The 18,921-nt window shown below is 37.6% G+C and overlaps 1 protein-coding gene across 8 annotated transcripts in view; it reads left to right on the forward strand.

Moving 5' to 3' along the window:
* Positions 1-18,921, forward strand: part of LOC115221198 (phospholipid transfer protein C2CD2L) — a 175,278-nt gene that overhangs the window by 142,287 nt on the left and 14,070 nt on the right. For 6 of the 8 annotated variants that reach the window (XM_029791355.2, XM_029791356.2, XM_029791352.2 and 3 more), the window contains exons 6-11: positions 6,026-6,173; positions 7,245-7,353; positions 9,883-9,947; positions 12,436-12,563; positions 13,235-13,433; positions 17,156-17,272. In XM_029791355.2, coding sequence (XP_029647215.1) covers positions 6,026-6,173; positions 7,245-7,353; positions 9,883-9,947; positions 12,436-12,563; positions 13,235-13,433; positions 17,156-17,272 — 766 coding nt within the window. The remainder of the gene's footprint in view (positions 1-6,025; positions 6,174-7,244; positions 7,354-9,882; positions 9,948-12,435; positions 12,564-13,234; positions 13,434-17,155; positions 17,273-18,921) is intronic. The other 2 variants (XM_029791357.2, XM_036510608.1) reach the window with 1 other exon arrangement.

Here is an 18,921-nt window from a genome sequence, read left to right on the forward strand (position 1 = left end):
AGCTTCGTTCCACTCCAGCCTTCACATGTCCTCCACATTCAGGGCCCACGCAGCATTGCAGGTTCACTCAGAGAGAGAGAGAGACTTTTGGTTGCCAACAGAGGTAAAAGCTCTCTGAACTCTCTCCATACTATTCTTGAGATTACACTTTCTGTATAATCTCCTCTACTGCTAAATAGGGCACCCAGGTAGCAGAAATTATCTACAACTTCCAGAGAGCCACTGGGACATTTAAGGAGATCAATCTCCTGTGTATTTATGGCCATTATGGCTTCCGTACATCTTCCACATACAAATACTACTTTCTCTGTTAATCTTCTAACTAATCTACTGCACCTCTTGTGTGTCCATAGCTTGCACTGGGTACACTGAATGGAGTTTCTGTCTACACCCTTACTACAGGGCCATTTCCCTGATGGGTGAAGGGCCCTGTCCAATTCTTTGCTTACTCGTACCTTAGTCTTTGCTAAGTTTATTTTAAGACTTAGATTCCAGGTTCTGGTTCCACACCTGAAATTTCTTTTATAATTCTGTTACAGACTCTGCTGAGGGCAAGATCACCAGCCTATAGTAGTTCCCATGGGCTTCCAGTCTTAGATTCCTCTGATATGGTTTTGAGGATGATGATGAATAGGAGGGGGTTGAGGACCAACTCTTGGTGGACACCTACCTGTACACTAAATTCATCACTGTACCCATGGCCAACTCTTTCTTTGCTAACAGCATCCCTGTATATGGCCTGTACTGCTTTCACAAGCCATTCATCTCTCCCTGGCTACCTCAGGCACCACCATATCACAGAATGGGGTACTATGCCAAAGGCTTTCTCTAGATCAACAAATGCCAAGTACAACAACTCGTTCTTAGCTAAATACTTCTTTTGCAGTTGCTTGTCTATGAAAATAGCATTCTTGGTACCTCTCCGCTAACAATGCTGATCTGCATTTCATCTAGTCTTATTCTGTTCCTAATTAATTGAGCTATAACTCCCTCTGTAATATTCATCACATGGTCCAGTAATTTAATGCCTCTATAATTACAAGTCTCTCAACTTAACATGAATATCTTGTTGGAACACTAAATACTGCATTAATAGCCTTGAGAGAACCTCTCATATAGGCACTTGGTGCATAAAAGCAGACACAAGAATCACCTGTTATGGGTGCCATAATTCACATGATTTTAGTCAACTGGACACCATCAATAGGAGACATTTGGTCACCACATACCAAAACAAATTTCTCTGCTACAATATATAGAATATCTACTCAGACACTGATGTCACAGATCACCAGCAGGCTTATTTGTGACAGAAGCACTATAATAGTGCTTCTGTCACAAATAAGCCTGCTGGTGATCTGTGACATCAGGTAATCTTTATGTCCAAATGCACCAAGCAACTATATGAGAGGTTCTCTCAAGGCTAAGGTGTTCTAACAAAACATCCATGTTAAGTTGAATATAAAGATTGCCTTTTGGTACTGATGTTGCTTCCATCGCTAATAAATAATATTTGTATGTATGTATGTTTGTATGTATTGGTCAGTAGTTCACAAGTCCGAAAAGAAGAACACGTTAAAACTTTAGAGCAGTAACAACCTTTTAAGTGTGTATGTGTGTGTATATATATACATATATACATGTGTGTGTGTGTGTTTGTGTGTATACACACACATACAAGAAGAGAAAAGGGATTAAAAAATCCAGGCAGATATAAATAAAGCACTCAGTTTTAAACAAATTTGTTTAACTATATCCAACAATCAGAAACCAGTAATTGTAAGATGAATACACATCCAAGGTAACCCCCTCATCTATGACAAATAGATCCAAATAGCCTTTAGAAGAAATTCAGAGAATTAGACAATAAAAATAGGATAGAGAAAATCACATCTTTAATTGATGAATTCACCATACAATGGTGACAATCGCTCCTGTTGTACAAGGCAATCTGAAATGAGTTAAATTCAAAGTGAACTTAGAAAATATCTCCAGTATACAAATGCATCCAAAAAGAACATTGTTCACTGTTCTGTAACTACAGCTGTTGTGGCAAGTTTTACAGCCATGAGTTTGATTTTCTTTTCCATAGAAAAAGGTTTCAAACAATCTTAGTTTGAGGTATTTTCAAACAGCAATTTTGTTGATTGGTTCATTTCTTCTACGAAAGAAAATAAGACATTCACAAAAGGTATGGATTTCTCATTTACTTTGCATTTAATCACATGTGGTGTTTTGTTATCTTTCAAATTCCATACATAGCTAGCCAACTTAGTAGCTTTACTTTTGCCCTTATGTCGGAAGGGGGCTATGTGATTGCCAGAGCAATTTTTAAATTCACCTTCATATAATATAAGTCTTCTTTTCTGTTGTATTATTATTTAGGATTGCAGTAACTTCTGCCTCACATATGATAGATTAAATCATATATCGTTGGTCAAGTAGACAGGATCTTGGGTTGCAACTGGATTTAGGCTCTTAAAGATATGTATTATGCCCTTTAAATAAACAATGTATGTGTGTGTGTGTGTGTGTGTGTGAGTGGTCGGCATTAGGAAGGGCATCCAGCTGTAGAAACTCTGCCAGATTAGATTGGAGCCTGGTGCAGCCATCTGTCAAACCGTCCAACCCATGCCAGCATGGAAAGCAGACGTTAAACAATGATGATGATGATGGTATAAACCATTGGCCCTTGAGTCATTCTGTAACTTCTGCTAATGATGATTAAACAGCCTCTCTCTATATATACTCATGTTTTAAGATCCGTTTTCTTGTTGCAACAGGAAAATAGAACTGTTTGTATATGTCCGCATACATGCATATATATATGTAAACTTGTCAATGCACTTGATTTTGTCTTGTCCAAGACTGACAAGTTCTGCTTGGGTACCACCATTTGACATGGCTTTGGTCTTTTCAGCATTAATCTGCGATCCTGCTTTCACCTCTTAACTGTAAAGGCCATCTGTCATGGCCTGTAGTGTTTCTCTATTGGAGCTTAATAAGGACAAGTCATCTACAAAATCAAAGCCCATCTGTCTTTTCACTCCCCATGATATTCTAAAACTATCCATTGCTTCGCATCAGGAACAGAAATGGTGACAAGATACAACCCTGTTTCACTCCAGTAACAGTTTTGGATATATCTCTGCTTCTACTGCTCTTCTTCACACAAGACTGAGTTTTTATTCACAGACTTAAAGATGTTGATATATCTGCTTGGAACTCCTTAGATTCTCAGAATATTCCAGAGTGAATCTTGGTGAATTCTGTCAAATGCTTTCTTTAAAAAAAATGAAATCAATAAACAGCTGCAGTCTATGTTTTCTACTTTGCTCAGTTATATTCCACAACATGAAAATCTGTCCCACACAAGACCTGCCACTCCAAAATCCTGTCTGCTTCTCTCTCAACACAGTTTCAATCTCCTTCTTTAATCTATTCAGCAGGACACAGCTGTAATGCCATGCCAGCTGTTACAGTTCACCAGATTATCTTTTGGGGGTAATGGAACCATCATTCCATGCTTTCGATCATCTTGTAGGTCCTCCTGCATCTAAACAAGGCTAAACAGAACGTTGATAAGGTTGCCTGTCTTGGAAGCTATAGTTTCAAGTAGTATGATGCAAAAGTCAGTGATAACCAGGATAGGTGAAACAACATCAGTATTCCAATACCTTCGTCCAATATGGAGATCAAAAACCATCAGTAAGAAGATAAAACTTCAGCTGTACTCAGCTCTTGTTATACCAACAGGCATCTACTCCTGTGAAACCTGGAAGAAGACAGCAAAGGTCTCTCAATTGCTGGACATGTTCCCTCAATGCTGTCTACATTCAATGCTGGGTATTGCTTAGGAGGAAAGAGTGAGAAACAAAGAGGTGATGAGACGAGCCTGGGAAGTTTGCAGGAAATGGTGATTAAGAGGCAGATAGAGTTTACTGGCAGGAGAGACAGGTTACCATTGTGATGGAGTGGATGCCAGAGACTGAAGGGAAGACCAAGGAAGATGTATGTTTCAGGAAAACATGAAAGCAAAAGGATCTGGCCCAAGTGGAGTCAGGAAGAAGGCAAGCAATCAGGATGTCTGGAGATTCAGAGAAGGCTCGTTACCTGTTGTGCAGAAAACACTGGAGGATCTAAGAGCTAAGATGTGTGTGTGTGTGTGAGAGAGAGAGAGAGAGAGAGAGAGTAAAGCATATATTATATTTAATATTCCAAAGGTCTTCGGAAAGAAGTTGTCAGCTAAATTCTGTATAGAAAGAGCTTTACTTGTTCTTCTCAAATCTGTTCTGCAGAAAGTTCTGAAAGCCTGTAAAGATTATCTGTCCAAGACTATAATAAGTTCCATTTTCTAGTTGAAACTAAAATGAAATTGTTTGAGAGGAAATCTTTATATATAAAATTGAAGTTGTGTGTGTGAGACTCTGTCTCCTCCGATTTAGATTCCTAACTACTCCCACATTTTGCGGTGCCGTTTAACCAAAAGTGGGTATCTTATAGTCGTCATTCATATCGAGCCCTTCTGGGTATTAGCGCGCGTCTACGATGAGTCTACGGTTTCAAAAAAAATTTACCATCATTTTTCCGCATTTTTAATGATTTTTGCTCGGATTATATAAGGGAAGTAACTCTCTAAAAATGCTTATATAGTTATTTCCCTTACAAACCCGAGCAACGCCAGGTGATACAGCTAGTATTTACTAAGTTAATTCAGTTGAAAATTACAATAGTTTTGGTTCTAAAATCATTCTTTAAATTTCATCTCAAAAATGTAAAGAGCATCACCATGAACAGTACCATTGTTAAGTGTTCTTCACCAGTGTGATGCTATTCTGATAAACAAAAGTATTTGGTAAGGAGTAATTCCTAAAATGTTGATTGCAATAAATGGAAATATTTGTTTTAGGTTTTCACATAGAAGACTTTTCTAAATCAGTTGGATGTTAAAAATGTCTTTTTAATAAACTTTTTTTTACTATATTTAATAAAAATTACAAGAAAATGATGAAACAAAAAATATATAACAATAAAATAAAATGTTGGTAAAAAATAGAAAATATTTCTTCAGAAGAATATTTAAAACATCAAACAATTTAGCTTTAAGATGGAATTTATTTTAAATGGAATCATTTGTAAGAATTTAAAGGTCAAAGAGATAAAAAAAAAATTTATTCCAGCTTGCTAATTAATTATTAGTTAGTTTTCGAGCCTGATATTGACAAGAAGATTTTATAGCCATTTTTTTCATTAAATAGATGTCAGTGTTTTATGATTCTCTAAGAGACAGTTCTTTGAACAGTTATGTAGGTAAATGTTTGGACATTTGGTTTAGATTTCACCTATTTAGAGGTTAAATATCAATCAACATGATAGCAGTCAATATTCATTGACACAGCCACACATAAAGGATAAATACACATGGATATTGTCATTAGCTTGCCCTGTCTTTAAATTGATTTAAAAGGAGAATAATAGACAAAAATGGATAATTTTTGTGTATTTGCTCAGATTTAAGTATTCCAATTGACTCATTCATATTTACTGGTTATTGATTTTGCAATCATAATTAAATGTAGAAAGAAGAGTTCAATTACTATAGCATCTTGTAGACAGATGTTTTCATGATCCTTAAAGGTTGCAGCCTGTTTAAGTTTGGGTATTTTGTCTTACAAGCTTCCAAAAAAGTCTTCAGGTTGTAATCTCCATAGGTAATGCAAAAATTTCCAAGGGTATACCTTATGTATAAATGCTATGATTTGGAACAGAATATCAAAATATTAAGAATTCAATACAAAACTTGCAGGATTATATCTTTTGAAAGTTTTCCTGAATTTATGATTTTAGTGCTTATTGATTGATTTCTTCTAAGATAAAATTCCCATGATCTCTTCCAGGCACAAATAGCAGATCTTTCCACTAGCATCATCCAGAAAAGCAGTCCATAATACAATCCAGGAGATGTTATATTCAATCTGTATGTGTGTATATGTTTGTGTGTTTATATATTATTATTATTTTTCAGCGTACGTCTCTGGCACAACAATCCACATTACCATTTAAAAGGGTTCCGGCTCTGACTGCTCCTCCTCCAAAACCCCCAAGAGCAGTTGGAGACAAACGGTTGTTTGTGAAAATTATTAAAGCAACAAGTCTTGGAGGAAGAGATGTTGGTAAGTAAATCAGTCTAAAATATGATGGGGGAGGGGTGTGGTTGGGTGGCAGTGGCATATAAACTAGATGCAAACCACCACATCTCCATGCAATGTCATTTCAAGTGATTCTACCAATTTAACACTGATTGATGTTTTCTTGGCTAGATTTGATCTCAAAAACATAACAAATAACCACTTTTAATTCGTTAATTCTATCAGCTCTGCCTCCCTTATTATCATTGATGACAATGGCAGTGATTCGTCATCATGATAACAACAATGATGTTGATGACAGGCAAAGGAAGTGACTGATTAAATTGAACCCAGCAGTTTTATTGACTCTTGATGTATAGAAGCTAAAGTCTACCTTGACTGGATGTATAATTTCGTACAACTAGAACGCACACTGCCAAAAGTTTACCATAGAAAATCTATGAACATCATTAAAACATTGTTAACAAGAGATTTTTGTGGCACTTGTCTAAGCATTTTGTCCATCATTATGTTCTGAGTTCAACTGCTGCTTAGTTGAATTTTTCCTTTCATCCTTTCCAGGTCAACGAAATAAGTACCCCTTTATCACCCAAATTTCAGACTTTATGCCTATAATAGAAAGGAGTGTTGTTGTTGTTGTTAAGGCAGCAAGCTGGCAGAATGCTTAGCAGCATTTCTCTTGACTTATTATACTCTGGCTTTAAGTTGCACTGAGGTTGGATTTGTCTTTCATGATTTTGAGGTCAGTAAAACAAGTACCAGTTGAGCACTTGGGGTTGATGTAATTGATTTACCCCAACCCCTAAAATTGCTGGCCTTGTGCCAAAATATGAAACCGTTATCATTATTATTAAGGCTGTGAACTAGCAGCATCAGCAGACAAAATGCTTGCAACTTATTACAAACTAAGTTCAAATGCTACCAAGGTTGACTTTGCCGTTCATTCTTTCCAGGTTGATAAAATAAGTACCAGCTCTGCATTGGGGTTGATGGTATTGATTAGCCTGCTCTCCCAAAATGTCAAGACTTGTTTCTATGGAAGAAAGGATTATTATTTGCTCATGATGAATGTGTTTTGTTTTTTTTTAATTTCAGGAACAGGTGACCCATTCTGTGTGATTATAATGGATAGCCCCTACCAAAAATATGAGACCACAGTCGTCAGAAATACTGTCAGTCCATTTTGGGACGAACACTTCCTCTTGTGAGTTCTTTTAAATGGTTTTTAATGTAGCACCACATTGGTTCGTGATTGCTCTTCTACTGATGTTAGTCCAAACTAACACCAACATTTATAACCAAGGATATATCTATATTATACCCTCAAGGGACACTGGGAGGGGTAAGAATAAGTGGGGCGGATGCAGAAGTTTGGACTGAGTGGGTAGGCAGGGTAGAGGTGGCTGAGGCAAATGATGGAGTGAAATATAGTCTCAGGGACAGAAGTTGTGGTAGATATGGGAGGGTATTGAGGATGATAACAGATAAGAGAGGTGTTAAGTGATGGAGAACAACAGAGGGGAGAGAATGCACGGGAAAGTGGTGGTTAGTGGAGACGGTATGTGAGGGAAGATGTAGATGTTTTCGATCTTGTTTGGATTCTTTGCAATCAAATTTGAATTTTTCAATTGGTGCTCAAGCTGTGAAAAAAAAAAGAGTTAAACTATATCAGCTGTAAGGGAATACATGTCTATCTTATGTAACTGGTTTAGTAGAGCCCACCAATCGATATCTGAAAAGTTCGATGAAATAACTCATGAACACTTCTACCAAAAGATGCTCCATTACGACGACTGGCCTGAACAAGGGGAGATAATAAACGAATGATTCTTTTTCAATTATCTCCCCTTGTTCAGACCGTAGACGTAATGGAGCATCTTTTGGTAGAAGTGTTCATGAGTTATTTCATCGGACTTTTCAGATATCAGTTGGTCGGCTCTACTGGACCAGTTAGATAAGATAGACATGTATTCCCTTACAGCTGATATAGTTTAACTCTTGAGCACCAACTGAAAAATTCAAATTTGATGGCAAAGAATTCAAATTAGATCGAAAATATCAATAAGTGATTCAGGTGTGGGAAGGAGGTAACTAAGAAGGCCGAGGGATGTGGTATGCACCTATTTTGCTCTCAGGTGATAGAGAGGTTTCAGGTGTTAGGGGATGAAAGGTGGAGGTAGATGTTTGTCAGGGCAGAGAGGACGCTGGTGGGTGTGAGGCTGAGCCCCCTCACAGACAAGTATTAACCAAGATGCTGTAGGATATCAATTCTACTGTGGTGAATGGGTCTTTCTGGGTACAGCTAGGCACCAGATTTCATGGTCCTTTGTCATCTACTTCATAATGCTTAGCTTCGTATATTTCATCATCATCATCATTTAATGTCTGTTTTACCATGCTGGCATGGGTTGGACGGTTTGACAGGAGCTGGCCAGGCAGAAGTCTGCACTTGGCTTCAGTGTGTTTTGGTATGGTTTTTATGACTGGATTCCCTTCTTAACACCAACCACTGGACTGAGTGCTTTTTACGTGGCACCAGCGCAGGCAAGGTCAGTTTTGGCATGGTTTTTACAGCTGGATGTCCTTCGTAATACCAACCAAGTGACAAGTTACCATTCTAAAGTATGAAAACCACTCATAAACTGGTGTTCTAAGCTGGTTGAAGCATGACAACTGTTTCAGCAGCCATTTTCCCCAGCAGAAAACAGAATTTCATGGAAACATGCTGTTCCTTCATTTCAGCCATCACAAAAATCAACGAACAGGAAAGAAACAAAGACACACCACTTGGCAGTATGACTTTACTCAACAACACCGGCTGGCACACTGATGCCTGAGGGATGCATCAAGTGGCTTCTAGAAGCAGAAGCTTGAACTACAACAGGCTTGTCCCACAGAGAATGTTTCCAGTTATTTTTGTGTACCCCCTTGAATATATATACGAGACAGTCACAGAAATTATTGTAGGCTTCTTCCAGGCTGGCTCTTGTGAAACCGTCCCACCCATACCAGCATGGAAGGCAGATATTAAATGACGATGATGATATATGTAGTCCTACTGCATAGTACCTTGGGCAAGTGTCTCCTACTATAGCCTCGGGCTGACCAAAGCCTTGTGAGTGAATTTGGTAGACGGAAACTGAAAGAAGCCCATCGTATGTATATATATATATATATTTATGCATATGTTTGTGTGTCTATGTCCCTCCACCATTGCTTGACAACCGATGTTGGTATCTTCACGTCCTTGTAACTTAGCAGTTTAGCAAAAGAGACCAATAAAATAAGTACTAGGCTTACAAAGAATAAGTCCTGGAGTCGATTTGTTTGACTAAGGGCAGTGCTCCAGCTTGGCTGCAGTCAATTGACTGAAACAAATAAAAGAATATGTATATCATCATCTACCTTCCATGCTGGCATGGGTGGAACGGTTTCACAAGAACTGGCCAGGCAGAAGCCTGCACCAGACTTCTGTCACGGTTTTATAGATATACAGCAAGGTGTAAATAATGGCCATTACATATTTTTCTTTATTTGGCCTACAGTAGTCATTATAGGTACATTACTCAATTGGTCTTTGAGTGTGTGCGTGCATGTGTGTGTGTGTGTGCATGTATGTATCTATGTGCATATATATGTATATGTGTTTATTGGTGTGTATGTATCTCTGGGTCTATGTTTGTATGCTGAATAAATTGTTCTCTATATTCTTGTTGTTGTTTTTTTTCCTCAGGGATGTTTCTCCAGCATCAACCCTTCTTCGTTTCGAGTTGTATGACAAAGGAAAGTCCCCAGCTGGTAAGTTCATGCAAACCTTACACCCACCACTACCATCTGTTTAGAAAGAAACACTTACTAGCTAAGTAATCATGGTAGACTTAGACACTCTAATTTCTCATAAATTCAATCCCAATCCATTTGAAATATCATCAAACGCCTCAGTTTACCTTCCAGGTTTCCCCTGCTTCTTACAGAAATATTTCATTAGATCTCTCTCATTAAACTAATATTTGATTAACCAGTGATAAACGTTAGCAGCTGAAATAAAGCTTATCTCTAAGAAGGGGGCAATATATGTATAGGGGACTCTACAAGTCTACTTCCTTAAGCCCCTTTTACTGCCTGTGGAGCAAAGGCCATCAACATCTTTTCTTCTGTTGTTGACTCTGGTCTGTCTTTAAATGAGGGAAAGGTTCACTCTTCCAGGTTTTGTTCGTTTTGAATTGTCATCAATGCTTCTGTAACTTTGCTTTTTTCTAGGTACAAGTGTTGGCTCTATGTGAACCCCTTTTGACCTCTAAGAATAGTGGCTCATATTAGTCTGGTTCTATCTTTTGACCTCCTAGGAGCTTTCACTCTGCTGACATACTTCCCAGAATCATTGAAGCAGACAAACCAACACACAGTGGCAAGTCTGGAGCTTGTGGTAGTCTACAAATACAGGAAACAGCATAGACATAGGGAGCCACATAAGTAAAGGGAGCTATATAATAATGGAAAATTATACAAATATAAGGAACTGTTTCAAAAATTGTATTTTATTAGTGTTCTACTCACCCAAATTACGAATTAATCATTTATTCATAAAATGTATTTGCTATTTCCAGAAACTTCCATGACAACCAATTTATATTCCTTTGTCGCTCTGCTTCTTCAGATTCTAACTTTTTCTTACTCTGTTGCTACTTCCTCAATAATATGGTCATGAACCATCTGTCATAGACATTGGTGAATATTTCCTGAAATATATTCCTCCTTGCAACCATTTCTTCTAGTTCCTTTATTCTGCAAATCCACTGGTCTTACCCAACATCTTTCCCAACATCATAGGGGATGCTTGCAATTTTGATTCCTTCATTTTTACCAAAAAATATGAAATGAGTAATTAATAGAGACAGAAACTTTATTAATACCAAAAAATGATTTTGTCTCCAACTTAAGACAGAGGTTGTGTTAGAACACAAAATACTGCAGTATTTGCCTTGAGAGGATTAACACAACCTGCATGTTAAGTTGTGGATTAAGATTACCTTTTGGTTTTAATATTGCTTCTGTTTCTATTAATTATTTTTTAATAAGCCCACTGACTATTTGAGACACCAGAGCCTGGGCAGACACTGATATTCTATCGATTGTTGATGGGAGATTCAGCTGTTATGCCACTACTGGACATCTGTCACTGAGAAACCCACAGCTGGGTGAAGTCATGGCGTCTGGCAGTTCTGGTGGTCATAACAGATGGTTCTTTTTGTTGATGATATAAATACAATTGCTTTTATACACCACAAGTTCTTATGAGAGATCTTCTCAAACTAAATAAAAGCAGTTTTCTGTGTTCTAAGAGAACCCCACATTAAGCTGGAGATGAAGATCATCTTTTATCAAAGAGGGTTTTAAATAATTTTGAACCAGGATGAAATAATAGACATGATGGTGGTGGTGGCGATGACAATGATGATGATGATGATGATGATGATGATGACGATGACGACGACGACGACGACGACGACGACGACGACGACGACGACGACGCCGCCGCCGCTGCTGCTGCTGCTGCTGACAACACCTTCAAGATAGTGATGGCTGCAACAGTACTAGTGTTGGTGCTGTTGTTGTTGAATGTTTTGTTATGCTTTACAGTTATGACTATTTTAGTTGAATTATGGACTAAATGATGAAACATTTTTATTTATAAATCCTCATGTGACCATCTCATTCATATTATAAAACCATTTTAAAGATGGTGGATTCACAGAACCATATGAGTTCCCACAAAATGTTTTATGATATTTAGTGTGAGTCCTTTAAAAACCCACCTTCACTGGAAGGGTGATATTTTGTCTTTTGCTCCTTTCCTGAAGTACTGGTCTCTGCCAGACATCTTCAAACCAAAGAGTGCAGCTAGAAATTTCAAACCAATCTTATTAATACCACTGAAAATTTTAAATATGAGACTCTAAACTCCAAGAGTTCTGTGTTCTTGTCAGGAGCAACTATTCCTGGTATTATTAGCATTTGAAGACACAGTGATGAAGCAATTTCAGACAAATTCTATAATTAGTGGCACATCTGATATCATGTCTGATGAGAAAAAAATGACAAAAAAAAATTTTTTGAAATAATAAGTTTATGGCAACAGTTTCTGTTGAATGGAATTTTTGAAAAGATCCTTAAGAAACTACTCTTCATTGTTTAATGTCATTTAGTCTTAATGACTGAGATGATCACTTCTAGTTTCACTTTCTTGCATTAATTTTGCTCAACAAATTTTTTCTGTTAATTGAAGATGAATTCCTTGGAGATGCAACAATCTACATTGAAGATGTCCGGAAAACTCCAAGCAGTCGACAGATTATTCCCTTACAGAGTCCTTCTGGCAGTATGGAATACCAAGTCGGCTCTTTAACAGTAGAGGTAAGTATAGTAACATCTTTATTCTAATTACATTGAGTAACTGTATGAGATGGGAAGTTCCAACAATAACCTGCCTCAGGAAGGAAGCTTACGATAGGTTATTGAGATGAATGATAAGGGTGGCTTACGTTGGGGCCTCATGAATATTTTCAGTTTAATGGTAAGCTTTATTTAGGACATAATCAAGTGATACACACTTCATAATTGTCTTTGGTTATTGTGACAATAAGAGGAGTATCGAAATTTAGGGCTCAGTTATTATGACAATAACAGGAGTACAAAGATATGGAAGATGGTTGGGATGACAGTAACATCTCACTCCACCTAACTGTAAACAGGTACCACATTGCAGCTCAGTCCATCTAACTGTATACAGCTACCACATCACAAGTACTACAAGATGAAACACTATGACAAGCTGCAGGAACAGAGGAAAGTTGATATGTCTATTGGACTGCTGTATGATGCTCAACCAATCAATATGGCTAGGGCAGGGAGTGGAGAACCTTATTTGTCTGGTTTCATTGTAATATGCCGCATAAATACATTGAAGTGATGCATCATGGGGTCTAATATGACACTGAATATGGTGGCTAATTTAAATACAGTTTCAACAAAAACTGAAGATGGGAATTTGAGTTTGTTCAGGTTTCATTTTATTTAACTTTCAGTTCCTTCTCATGGAACCCTTTGAAGTAGAACAATACATGGACTCTGCTCTAGGACCAAAGAATCTCAGAAACAACCAGACCTCTCCACGCCGCCGAGTTGAAGTGTCACGCACCATAACACCTGGTGGGACGGTAGTTACCACAACTACCACCACTACCCAGCGGCCACAGTACGGCACCCTTCTTCCCGGCAATCAGAGTAAGTGCGATATTTCCAAACAAGATCTAACCATTTTGTTCTTTGTTTTAATGTTTAAACTGCTAGTAGTCAGCATGGTGTGAGTAAAATTCCACTCCATCAATTGAGTCTGAGAGTTTGTCAAGAATATTTTCCCATCTGTGAATTTATAGCCAATTTTAGTCAAAGTAACAATTTATTGGCTCACCTCTAATTGGCAATTTGTCCTTTGTCTCAGAAAACTGTGAAAGCTTGAATATGTTATGACAATATTTCTTCATTGAAATATCCATTTTATGGTAAACAGAGCAGGAGAAGGTATCCCCCACTCTTGCTTAGATTATTCCAACCATTTTTATTGATATTCCATTGATACTTTTTGGAGAAAACAATGGAATATTTTTATTTTTCCTTTCCATTAAGTTTATTTCTATATTTTGATTGCTAATAATAATTTACTTATCTATTGTTAATACTTTACAATTAACAATCTAATTGTTTTTGATACCTTAACTCATTAACTATTATTGTTTATATATTCCAATTAATGATTTACTAACTGTTGACAACTCATAATTAATAATGGACTCGTTAGAATTATTTTTAGTGAGGCCCACTGGTAGAATTAGTTGACTAAATCCCTTCGAGTAATTAAGTTCCTTAACATTCTGAGCCCAGATCTGGCTGAAGTCCTTCCATGGTCAATAATCTCAACCACAGGAATCCCTGTTGACCATGTTCCATCCTTGACTCCATATATCAGAAGACTTGGTGCTGAACATGGCCAACACTGGAGAATATCAAACTCCAAACATTGAACTTTTAGTTATATACTTTTAGCTTCTGATTTCAAATCTCATCAAGTTTATTTTACTACATTTTATTCCCCTAGTGTCAGTACTTGTAATATGCTGGTGTTCATCCTATCAACTATAGGCATAAACTGTCTTGTTTAACCCCAGGTCAGTCCTGTTCAAACAGACCCTATGATCAAATATAATCCTGTCATGATCAGTCTATCAGCTATATTAATGATTATATTCTTCGATGTGTCTTTCCTTTCTTTTATGATGGAAGGGAATTTGTCTGCTATTTCTCGGTGGAATGATTATTTAGCCCTTTAGTGTTCGCATTATTCTGCCAAAATTAATCCCTTTTCATCCACTTTGTTTTGAACTAATCATGCATTATCTTGTAGCTATGAGATTTTGATGAGGTAGCTGTTAATTTTTAAAACGATATTGTAGGGTTGGTGTGAGAGACCAGATCTGGCCAGTTTGAACATAAAACAGGCAGAATACTTTTGGCCAGATATGGCCGGTTTAAATACTAAAGGGTTAAAAGCTCTCCCTATTGGCTCATACAGGAGTCAAATGTTTAGAAGCTTCCCTATGGCCAATCTTAATTGCTGTTCAAATTGTTTGTGAACTAGAAACCCCTTCATGTTTAACTTAAAGTGGGTACAGGGGTATTGAAAAAAGCCTTCAGTCAATGTATCCTTGATTTCACTATCAAATTTATAAATTTCCGATCAACAAATCAAACATTACCTCCTCCCTACCTTATTCTCCCTCTCCTCTCTCTCTCTCTCTCTCTCTCTCTCATCATTCCCACCTCTTCCCATCCTCTTACCTCCACCTGTTTATGTAATCCTAAATCCCTCCCTTAACACCTAAGTGTAGGAAAACCTAAATTGAACCCCACCTGCTATCTCCCTCCACCCCACCCCTCTTGCTCCCCGTGCCTCTGTAACAATGGAAATAATATATGAGTGTCCCACTGTACTGCTGTCACATGTAACACAACCTTGTTTGACTTTACAATTATTACATGTTACATCATACCACTGTAAGCAAGTAACACTACTTTAAACTATATCACTGTCACCTGTAACACAGCCATGTTACACATGTAACACTATATGTTTCTCATAAAATATTCTTCTTGTATGTGTGGTCGGGTACAGGGGTGTTTATGGCTCTGCATTGAACTGTGTGTGGCTGTGTATATGGTTGTGTGTGTGTGGCTGTGTGTTGCTCCCTTTTCCACTACTCCCATGGACCCTACAAAATATGATCGAGTGTGTAGCCTTTATGTCCATCATCTTATAACTGTCAGTCTATGTGTGCATGATGCCTTTGTATAGAAATGCCTCCAAACGAGTGTGTATATAAATGTATGTATGTTTATATTTCTCCAGGACTGATCATATCCTTCTTAATCCAAACACACACACACACACACACAAACTCCTGTCCCTTTCCTTCATGCATGACCCACTCCTTTTCATTCACTCCCCTCTAATGTATATTAACAGAAATATACCAATCATATAATAATGGTTGTGTTGTTTCAGTAAGACATAACAGCATCGAAGCAAGTGTGCTCCAAGTTCAGTCTGTTGTACAGGATCTGGCCAAGGGTCTTATGTCATGGGTCCTTTCTCTCCTCCCCATCTGTCTTGTGGAACCTATACAATCATGAGTGCAGCATTTGCATCCCTGACTTTGTCATTAAATAGAATCTTATTAAAAGGGTCACAGTGATCTAATAGTGTCTTTTGAGGGGTTGTGTCAGCCATAAACATCGAAAGACGGTTGTGAACGATGAGGCAAGTTTCAAGTCACATGACCTGTGCACAGAATGTGAATACATTTATGATAACAGGTGTTTCATTGTGTTTCTGGACCACAAACTGCATTAATCCAGGTGACTGGACTGTAGTGGGCCATGTCGCTGGACTATATTTATTAGATCATACTTCTGCTCGCTCGCTCTCTCTCTCTCTCTCTCTCTCTCTCTCTCTCTCTCTCTCTCTCTCTCTCTCTCTCTCTCTCTCTCTCTCTCTCTCTCTCTCTCTCTCTCTCTCTCTCTCTCTCTCTCTCTCTCTCTCTCTCTATCTATCTATCTATCTATCTATCTCTATCTATCTATCTATCTATCTATAATTGTAATATTTATATTTATCCCAGCGCAGGGGTAGAGCAAGTTTGGATCCTCGACTGAGAAATCCCTGTGTCTATTTTATATAATTCTAAAACCATCAAATTGGGCAAATGTTTATCAATATCACATTTGGTGATGTTATTTCATCAGTTTTACATCAGCTTCATTCCTGGTGCCTGGTGTTGGAGCACACTTACTGAGCCAGTTTCCTGAGTTATGATGCCACTGTAGTGCTCAGTAGAATATTTTTGCTCAATCCTACTGAGGGAAAGGATTTGTCTTTTGAATGATGTAAATGTAACATCATCATCAGCATCGCACCATTAATATCAGTGTAAATACACACACACTCACACATACAACATTCTTCCCTACACTTTCATCTGCAAGACTTTGGATGCTTTAAGGTCCTGACAGAAGACACTTACCCAAGGTGCCACATAAAGAAATTGAACCCAAAATCACATATTTATGAAGTAAACCTCATACCACACAACCATCCCTGCTGTTCAACTAAAGCTTTTGCCTACAGTAGCTTGGTTTTCCTTGAAGCCACCCATTTAAATACTAATAACTAGACTTAATTAACTTTGCTTAACTAAAATGGTTGGTTAAGAGTTGGCACTTCCTACATGAATTGGCCAAACAGCAAGAATTGTTCTTTTGATTCATTTCAGCTTTAGAGTTACCAAAATGTTATTATTTTCGGTTTATTTTAAGGATTTTTATCTGTAGCTGTTGTTGTTGTTGTTATCCACCCTGCACCCGGCTAGTTTTGCATGTTTCCAATATTTTAGGTGTGCCGTGTGTCGTAGAAAAACTTAGTCCTTATTCTGAAAGTAGTAAAAACTCTCCAAGTACCAACCAGTCTTCTCCGTCGTTTGGAGGACGGACAGATAAACAGGAATCTTCAGGTAATAAGTGTTTTTGTTTTTGTTGTCTTGTGATTTTGATTATTGTTGTTGTTGTTATCCTCATAGTCAGCGAGATGGTGAAAATATCTGGCAGAATAGGGCCCACTGCCATACTGACCCATGTAATACAAGCAGGTGTCATATACAATGATTAGTGTAGCAGTATCATCATTAATTGTTCGAAAGTCCCAGGAGGTATTTTAGGAAGAATAAATTGAGGGACCAAGTTATGAGCAAAAGAGAAAATGTTATAGTACGACTAATTGGCATGTGAATTAATTTATGAGTGTTGAAATTCACAAAGGATTGATTAGTGACCACGCCTCACAGTCTGCTAGAGAAGACCTGTCCACATAAGCATAGAAAAACATGCAAAAATGATGATAATGCTTAATATTATTATAATTTTGTCAGATTCTATCTTTGCTTTAAAAAAAGTTAGAAAAAATGCCTGGTGCCAGTTGCAACTAACTGCAAATGAGAAGTGACAGGAGATAATGTGTGAAATTCACCTGCCATTGAGGCAAAGCTAGTCTGACTGTCCAGAGATAAGAGGACAACTGGAGACATATCTCTGGCTCAGTGGACATCACCAGCATTACAGTTGTAGTTGGACTCCAGCAGATGAGATACTCGGACATATAGAAACAGCAAACAGAGTTAAAAAATGTTTATGATCTTTGCTAATTTATATAAAATAAATGAAAATAAACTCAAAGAAATCATTCAGAATAACTCTGCAGCATGGAAATCAACAATAGAGACATTAAAGGTATATTAAATACCGTACAAGGTAGGTTCTTGTTTTATTGAAAATGTCTTCCTTTTAAGAAAAGAGTAAACTAATGCCTTGTGGTAATTGTGATCGACTTCATATCAGAGGAAAAGACAATCTCTGAAACAAATTACGTACGAAAAGCATTTGTTCACCAAAATATATCTCATCATATTCTACTGTCTGATGTCATCGTTGAACTTGAGGCTCAATTCCATGCTTCTACCATTTTGCTGATTAACAGGTAAAAAAAAACCTGCACCTGTTTTCAACCTAATCCAAATTGTTGAATCATCATCCATACAGGAAATGAGCCATGACTCAGGAAAGGTGGTCATCTGATGGGTAGGGTGAGGATCTAACACAACCTGTATGTCAAGTTGTAGATTAAGATTACCTGTTATTATTAATACTGCTTCCGTCTTTATCAAATATTTCTTAATAAGCCCACTGACTATTTGCATTGTGGAAGGATTCCAACCACCATCACCACCACCACCCCCTCATGGGATTAAAAGTGGACAGACACATTGCAATAAAATAAGACCTGTCAGAGTTCAGGGTAAGCAGTTCACCATGAGCCATTGACAGAGAGCGTTGTTTATCCTCAGGCGACAGGAATAAGAACTGCGCCCTGTGAATACTTTCTTTCCCCAGTCTTTGTGGAATTATTTATCCAACAAAGGAGATAAAAGTGGCAACAAGTTGTTTGCATTGGTTGTTTAGATTTTTTTTTTTTTTTTTTTGGTACGAAACCAAGGAAAAATTCATTTTAACACTGAAGACTTATTAGCCTCCATGATACAGTTGCAACAATAACAGCTGCTGCAACAGTAACTACAACAACAACAACAACAAGACCAACAGTTGTGGG

This window comes from Octopus sinensis, linkage group LG18 (genome assembly GCF_006345805.1).
Source record: "Octopus sinensis linkage group LG18, ASM634580v1, whole genome shotgun sequence".
NCBI classification, from domain to species: domain Eukaryota; kingdom Metazoa; phylum Mollusca; class Cephalopoda; order Octopoda; family Octopodidae; genus Octopus; species Octopus sinensis.